Below are 8,623 nucleotides of genomic sequence, written 5' to 3' on the forward strand. Positions count from 1 at the left end.
TTTTCTGATGCACGAAACATATGGCAGCACGAGCATGCTGTCGGGAATTAGTGGGTGCATACTCTCGACACTTTTCATAAAAAACAACGTTTTAGACGGCGCTTGTGGAGCTCTATTTGGACTTCTTGGAACTATGTTATCTGAACTACTTGCTTGCTTACTGGAACATGTATGCCGACAAGGTATATGATAATATGGGCAAATACGTAATTTCGCTTTGAACCGTTTTTTTTAGTATACGTTTTCATGCTTATTTTTGCGTATACTTTCAGTCGGTCTACGTTTCTAACATAATCTGCGCTCGGAAACAAGTCAGGATAAATATAATACGTTTTCATTTGAGATTATAAAATTCAAGTTATTGTACATTTAGACGCTGCTAAGTCTTAATGCAATGGTAAGGGTAGTGTAGTGGTTAGGTAGAACCCTCACTAAACAAACCAACTCAGGTTCGAATTCGATTCCATTTCTTTTGTAACCGTGATACTTTATAGATCAGATACGTCAAAACACGCGTTTTCATATTATTAACGCATTACATAACGTGCTGCCAGCTATTAACAATTAAAGTCACCACCTCAACGCGCAACATACATACGACAACAATCTAGTTTTGATCCCAACTTGATGATTTTAAATGAATTACATACTGATGGAATAACAAGGATATAAAACGCCTACATTAGTAAAAGTCCATATCAACCCCTCAATATAGAGAAAATTACAAAATGGCCATCATAACTTTCAAATGGCACTCTCACTCCAACCACTTACTCAAATGTAACAAAGCTAACATATATAAGCTGCTAATTCCAATAACCACCGCTAAACTCACTTTCACGAAAACCGATGCCACCTCCAATCGGCATCCCGAGCCGATCAAGCCGGCCCGAACCCGGATATGCTTTGCTCACAAAACTATCCCGTAAGTTTGAACCACGATGAGCAACTGAACCGTATCCGTAGACAGAATACCTCTTTGTGGTGCTAGGAAACTCCAAATGAGGCCTTTGTCTAGGGGCACTTACAGACCTGACTTTAGCCCGTGAAGACTCCGTGTACGCCATGTAGTTAGGCTGGTCCGAGTAGCCACTAAGACAGCTTCTCGAACTGTCACTCTTAGCCGGGGTAAACGGGCTCACCCTCATCGACCCGTTCTTAGAAGTATAGGTGTAAAAAGGAGGGCTATTTTGGACAGTGCTTAAAGAAACTTGTTCCTCAAAGTCATGAGGAATCCACTTTAAAGGGCCAGTTAGAGAACTTACTTCACATGAGCCACTTGGGCTAGGGCCCATTGGGTGGAGTGTTGACCCTCGAGAAGTGGTCAAACTTTGACTATGACTGTAACTGATCTGGTCCGGTTGGAAGAGACTTCGTCGTCTTGTGTGGGATTTTGTGGTGTCCATTTCAAGGATTTTTTCGGTGCGGTCGTCAAACAGCCTAGAACAGTTACTCTGCGTGATAGATTAGCAGTCAGTTTGATGTTTACAAGGTGCGGTTCACGGTTTTTCAAATCGGTCTTTACAGTTCGATTCAGAGTTTACAACTTGGAACCTAGATTATTTTCTTTCTAAAACGTACAATTATAATTATAAATATTTATAAAATTCATGAATGTCATTTTATCATTTTCAAAAAATTAATACAAACATAACGATTTTGAAAAAATAAAAAATAAAAAAACCAGTGCAAACCGTACTGTTATGGCTGGGGTTTGGCCAACCCGACCAACTTGGTTTGCCGTTTTACTTACAGAACCGCAATAAACGGTTTGGCCAAATTTTTTTATGATTATATCATACGAAAAATAAATATAAGAACACATAACACACAGTCACACACCTTTAGCATCGATGGTTGATTATGTTTTATCATCCGGGGTCGATGGACGTGCTCAAACTTTTCAGGAGTTGGAGGCCCCTGCAAGTAACAACTATAAGTCTATAACCCGTACGGCCGTACACACTTATAAATTGTGCAACCCAAACAACATGATCCATATTTTTATCCGTGTCAAAAACACCAACCTCAGCCCGTACATGCTTGCAAATCATTTAACCCGAGCACGACCCATATTTTTATCCGTTAAACCTTAACCCGTCCATACTTATAAATCGTGTAACCTGAACACGACCTAGCTATATTTTAATCCGCGTCAAAAACACCATTCTTGACACATACACCCTTAAAAATGTGTAACCTAAACACGACCTGTTTTAACCCATTTAATTTAATAATGTGTAAAACACGTCGGGTTGAAAAGGGTTAATGGGTATATTTTTTTAAAACATGTTGACAGGTCAAACCATTTAATTAAAAACATCAACCCGTGCACAACCTAGGAACATACAATTTTGCATGAAGAAGAAACAACCTTGGTGGTTGACTGGGGTGACTCGGTGATCTGGACCTGGCACGCACGGGCTCTCGCCTGGGCTCGAACTCGAACCAGAGCCTGCAAACGTCTATACTCATCTGCATCTTGTTTCCTTACAATGTGACCCCTCACCAGGGCCTGAAGCTTCACCAACGATTTTAACGCACGTAACGCTTTCCTCGCCTATATTTTCATTTTTTTATAAATAATTCAGTCAGTTCACACTACTTAACAGAAAAAAGATAACCCCATTTGTTGTTACGGACCACATAGATATGACCATTTTTAAACTGGTCCAAAAGTGTACTTATTAATATTAATAAAAAAATATGTATCAAATCCAAAACAGTGTAATGAATTCTTTTAAAAATAATAATATAAGCTACAAGGGTAAAATGGGAAATAAGTTGGTGTTTAATTAAAACAATAAATACTTGTACTTGTGAGCTTTATGGGTGGGACATTTGCCACCCAATGTCGTAAATCATACCGGCAAATAAATGAAGTTATGAGCCATAATGTGAACCATTAAATAAACAGGCTTTCATGGTTCCAACATTCGGCTGTTGCAGCTACAAAGTTGTACTTTATGCATCATATATTGTAACTTGAACAACGTATGAACTCATCCGGCCGACCAATATAATATAAATAGACACCGTACCTCGTGCGTTGACGTTTGACCAAAAAATAGACACCGTCCATTTTAAAAAGACATTAATACCGTTCAAAGGGTGTGAACTAGAAAAAAAAAATGAAAAACATTACGATGTGATACAAAACTAACACGAAATTTACGAGCTTAGATCAAGCATAACAAGGTTGTCGTCAGTTTCGTGTCAACCGGACGGGTTCCTGTGAACCCGTTTATTTTGTTTTAATATGTAATGTAATTGTTTAATTTCTTAAATTAAATTGGTTAAAATTTTTATGCAAAATTTAAAACTTGAAAAGGAAATAGACGTAGACATAATTTTATAGCTAAACATATATGTTTTATATGCTATTTATATTTTATTTCCTGACATTTTTTTTCTGAACATTGTGCCACCAGAATCATCCGAACATTTCCATCTCCACTAGGCAGAATGCCTATACACCAATTCAGGGAGTAACCCAATAAATCTGGGAAAAACTCTCTTGTGCGATCATATTCATCCCCACTAGGCAAGTATGCTTATACATAAATTCAGGAGGAAACCCAATAAATCTGAGAAAAACCCTTTTGTGAAATCGAACCCAGAACCTAATGATCCTTAAACCGCACGTAGTGGGGTGAAATGCCCCAAAAACGCCCCATAAAGCGTTTTTTGCCCTTTTTTTGGTGTTTCCTCAAACACGCCTAAGATGACTGTGAATGGCCAATCAGATCATCTCACCTCTATTTTGAACCCTTTTTTAACTTAAAAAAAAAAGGAAATTAAAAATCAAATTTCTCCGCATCTTCAAAAATCTCCACCACACCCCTTTCTAACTTCACCCTACAATGCCACATGTCACTCCATGCACAAGAGAGTAGGCATTATTTCACCTCCTCACCACACATGATCTTATGCCTAATCTCACCCTAAAATGTAATGTTTTATTTCCTGTTTTTTTAAATGTAATGTTTGACTACTATCTACTAATATGCAAAAGAAAAAAAAACTTAAAACACAAAAAAATAATGAAATCGACCATGTTTTGATCAACCCGCAAGTATTTGTGTTGTGTTCGGGTTGATATGTCTAACATGATTTTCGAGTTTGGGTCTTCTAGTCAATTTTCCAGGTTCGTGTCGTCAACCCACGAACACAAGACCCGTTTAACACCAATGTAAAGCGGTAATCAAAGATAAACATTAAACAATTACCAGATAACCTCTGTAGTAAGATTGTATTTTAACCGCCGACCATTCCCCGGCGACACCGTAACCGGAGCCAACAACCGCTGTTCTGTTCGTCAAACGCACCACCTCCGCGGCGGCATGAGCAGCTGCAACGGCGTCGTCAGCGGCAGCAACTGCAATAGCATGATTGGCTGAACTTGAACCATCGGTTGTTTGACCGGAGGAACGATGATGACGTGGTTGAACCTTGGCATGTTTATCTCCGTGGGATTTGAAGAAACTCCAGCCGAACAATGATTTGAAGAATCTGGATGTTTTGCCCATTTTGTTTTGTGGGTGGTGGTGGTTTATGGTGGTGATCAGTCAGTGGGTTGGGTTGGGTTGTGCATGAGGGAGAGAGAAGAGAGAGTAAATGGGGGATGGGAAGGGGGTGGGGTCTATAAAATGTAGGAAGCAGAAGTGAAGAAAGAAGACGATTGACTGCACATTATGTGAGATATATTGTACTTATTACCCTTTTCTTTTCAGCATGGAAAAAAGGTACAAATCATTACGTCTATATATTATTTTCAATTTTTAATAAATCAGCTATCTTTTTTATTTTAAGTGCTCAAACAATGTAATAGGTAGCGCTGTCCAAAAAGCTCGTGGTTTAGAGTTCGCTCGGATTTAGTTTGAAAAAAGCTCGCTTGATATGGCTCGTTTTGAAATTGAGCCGAGCTGGCTCGGCTCGGTTAGAAAGTGAGCCTAGCTCGGGTCGGCTCGGCTCGTGACGAGCCAAATTGGCTCGGTTTGGCTCGCTTGGTAGCTCAGCTCGGCTTAGCTCGAATTATTTTATTTATAATATATTTTATTTTGATATACATATAATATATTAGAAAAAAGTGATTATTATTTACAAATATTTAGGCTTGTAGTTTGATATCTATGACATATTTAAAGGTTGATTGTCGTGCTAATGAACAAATATTGTATTTATTTGAAATATAAAATTTATTTTGCGTTGCTGAACGTGATTTTGGCTTATAATATATTAGGTTGAACTTACTTTGAATATGTTCTTTTGAAGTATTGAACAATGTTTTAGAATACTGAATTTTGAGAGCTATGTATTAATTTTTATTTTTAAAATCGAGCCAAACCAAACCGAGTCAAGCCAGCTCGGTTTAAAACCAAGTCGAGCCCGAACTTAGATTTTCAGCTCGGTTTCAAATCTAAGCCGAGCCAAGCCGGCTCGGTTTATAATCGAGTCGAGCCCGAGCTTGCCCTAGCTCGGCTCGGCTCATGAACAGCCCTAGTAGTGGGTGGTTTGAGCGTTTTTTTCGTTCAAAGCATTGCACCACCCGTTCCCAGGACGTTTTTTATGTATTTTTTGGTTTGGGTGTGGTCATGAAAACGTCGGGATGAAGATTTGTTGACCAATCAAACCGTTAGCGGTATTATACCAATACACCCGTTTTTAACTTCAAGCCCTATAATACTCCTTTGCTGACTACGTTGCCACATGTCTGATCATACCTAAGAAAGGGTTGGAAATTCAGCCACCACTACACATGGTCTCTGTAAGGGGGCGTCATACGAGACAAAAGAACGTCACATCAGCACATGTTAGAAAGGTGGTGTAATGCAAAAACGGAAGGAATGGACGAAGTGTGAAAGGTTGACGTTATTTGAAATATAGCACTAACTCTTTTTATTCAAAATTATATAAAATCTATTTAATTTAAAAAAAATTAATACTAATAAAACAAATAAAACTAATTAAAAAAATTACATAATTTACAAAATAAAAATGTTACACAACTTTAAAAAACATAACTAAAAAAACACACCAAATAAACTAAATAACATTATATAATTAAAATAAAACGTTAATCCTAAACATAATTAAACAAAAAATCTAATTATCTGTCATGCTCAAACGTGTTTAAAGTCAAGGCTGTAGGCGTGCTTGCAGTGGCGGATCCAGAAATTTTTTCTAGTGGGTTCATTGTTTTTAGATACTCTAATATCATAGGACCGGATGTAAAAAATCCGGGTCGGTTCGACGGTTTGGGTCGGGTAAAATTCATCACATACTAAAAAATAAAAATCGATACAATTAGGGGTTAACAGATTTCGGCCCGACCCGAAATTACTCGAAAACAAGACCGAAAATTAATCGAAACCGGGCAGATATAATACAAATGGTCGGTCCTTGGTTCCTATTTATTCACCAGGGCTGCTTTGTTTCAATCATTTTTTAAGCAAATAAGACATGTAATTTATACTTAGCAGCCATATGGCAATAGCATCTACTTCAGTTCAATTTGCAAAATCAAGAAGAAGGGGAATAAGTTTTATCATAGCCATTGATTACTTCAACTCAACTGTCATCTCAATCACAAGTTTGTATTGTATAATCATGCAATTATTATTCAGACATATCATCGAGCAGCTTGTATGCATACTCTCAATAAAATATAGAAAGATCCAACTTTGTTCAATCTACCCCAAATCACAAGTTCAAACAAGTATGTTCATGAATTTATTTACTCATGGAAAAATAGAAACCTAACATGTATGTTAATGAATTTAATCACTCATGGTAAAATAAAAACCTTGTAAAGTAAAAATGAAAAGAACTTACCTACAAAATCCAAAGAACGTATACACAAAATGGTGAAGAAGACACAAAAAAGGTGAAGTTTAGGGATCAATTTGCTTAAGAGAATGAGAGATTTGGTAGTGAGAGGGTCGAAGAGATTAAGGGAATAGGGCTGATGTGCGAGTTTCAGGAAAAATGGGGAATGGGACGCTAGTATAATGTTAAATCTTAGGCCTGTTTTAGATTTAAAAAAAAACCTTCAAAAAATCAAAAACCGCAGGAGTCGAACCAGCAATCGCTGGGTTGGAACGGGGTGTCCTAACCAGTCAGCCATCTGTCAATTTTGTTAATGGGTTCAACCAAAATTTCTTTTATGGGTTCATTTAGAATTTTCTATATACTACTCTAGTAAAAATTTGAAACCGAGTGGGTTCGTGTGAACCCGTAACTTTCAATGTTGATCCGCCCCTGCGTGCTTGTAGTTGATGAGGGCGACTTATATGACTTCGTCTTCCGAAAGGTCATCACCGTCATTTTCCACCGCATTGTGCATTGTTCCAATCTTTCACTATCCAAACGGATAATCCTAAAAAGCGAAAATAGTGCATCCATGGTTCAGGTGATGTCACCCCTATGAATTCAAAATTGTTGGAAAATACGCCCTCAAAACAGACCCGAGCAATTACGAGGCGTGTAGTGGGTAAGCACTTCGACCCACGATGACATAACGCGATGTTATCTTCTTTGTTCCATGGAATCGTTGCCATTTTTTTCAATTTTTTAAGTGAAAATGAAGAAAGTTGAGAGAAAATGAGATGAATTGAGAGTGTAAAAAAATAGTATAATGTGTTTGTTTATATGAGTGAGGTTATTTATATTTAAAAAGTAAAAAACTAAAACTGAAAGTTTTTTAGATCATGAGGGTTTTTCCTCTCGTTCTTATGCGATTTTGTTATTTTCGTTCTATTTTGTGTAGATCATTACACTGATTGTGTTAATCAGTTGAAGTTGATGTTTGTATCGTTGTTGAGAACTGATTATTATGAGTTCTACGGGTTAGGTGTGAATTAATAAAGGTTTTGGTAATGGTTTTGTTATTACATCTCTGTGCTCGTAGTTTTATGATTTTTTTTATTATATTTATGCAGAAGGTTACCAGACACAGGGTTCATTCGATTGTTTTCCAACACAGGAACGATGAACCTTACTCGTGTGTATCAATTATCAGTGACAAAATAAGCTAACAAAAAACATAGGTATCATAGGCTTGTTTGGTTAGTTATGGGCAAAACAAGATGTTATTAATAAAGTTAAGGATAAATTACACTTTTCGTCCTTTATGTTTGTATCTGATTTCAATGTATGACCTTTAACTTTAATAATTACAGGCACAATCCTTTTTTTAAACTCCTTACACGTTACGTCATTTAGCACTAACCATGTTAAAATTTTCAGTTAAATATGGCATCATGAGGGTAGATTCGTCATTTTAGTGTAAAACTACATATTTATTACACAAATATGTTTTTCTTTTTAATCCATGCTCCTCCCTCTCTCAAAATATCTCTTCCCCCTCTTTCTCTCTCATATCTAGCCAGAACCACCACCGCCGGGCCTCCAGCTCCCTTCCCCACCACCACAATTTCCGGGTCCCCTCTGAAACGATTCCTCTATTTCTTCTCTCTCATCTGTTTCTCTCAATTTGTCATCTCTCGACATCAGAGTTCTTTTTCTCTCAACTTCAATCTTCAGAAATCCTCCGAGTGGTGGAGAGGAGGAGTTTCTGTAGACGGAGATGAGGGTCGCCGTCGTCTGAGGGTCACCAGAACCC

At 37.5% G+C, this 8,623-nt stretch overlaps 1 protein-coding gene across 1 annotated transcript; it reads right to left on the reverse strand.

Moving 5' to 3' along the window:
• Nucleotides 1-611: 611 nt before the first annotated feature.
• LOC110867751 lies at nt 612-4,663 on the reverse strand. Its single transcript, XM_022116755.2, has 4 exons — nt 4,230-4,663; nt 2,375-2,560; nt 1,843-1,920; nt 612-1,454 (listed from the first exon to the last, which is right to left on the reverse strand). The coding sequence occupies exons 1-4, from the start codon at nt 4,527-4,529 to the stop codon at nt 807-809; spliced, it is 1,212 nt and encodes a 403-aa protein (XP_021972447.1). The 5' UTR covers nt 4,530-4,663; the 3' UTR covers nt 612-806.
• Between the last annotated feature and the right edge of the window lie 3,960 nt (nt 4,664-8,623).

Source organism: Helianthus annuus, chromosome 7 (genome assembly GCF_002127325.2).
Source record: "Helianthus annuus cultivar XRQ/B chromosome 7, HanXRQr2.0-SUNRISE, whole genome shotgun sequence".
Taxonomy (NCBI): Eukaryota; Viridiplantae; Streptophyta; class Magnoliopsida; order Asterales; family Asteraceae; genus Helianthus; species Helianthus annuus.

What these genes read in the sequence shown, in the direction of transcription:
- LOC110867751 (XM_022116755.2), bottom strand. Translation starts at nt 4,529, where the DNA reads ATGGGCAAAACATCCAGATTCTTCAAATCATTGTTCGGCTGGAGTTTC. An exon ending in CACCCCAGTCAACCACCAAG is followed by an intron (nt 1,921 to 2,374) that starts GTTGTTTCTTCT and finishes TGTTACTTGCAG; the next exon opens with GGGCCTCCAACTCCTGAAAA. An exon ending in ATCAACCATCGATGCTAAAG is followed by an intron (nt 1,455 to 1,842) that starts GTGTGTGACTGT and finishes TCTATCACGCAG; the next exon opens with AGTAACTGTTCTAGGCTGTT.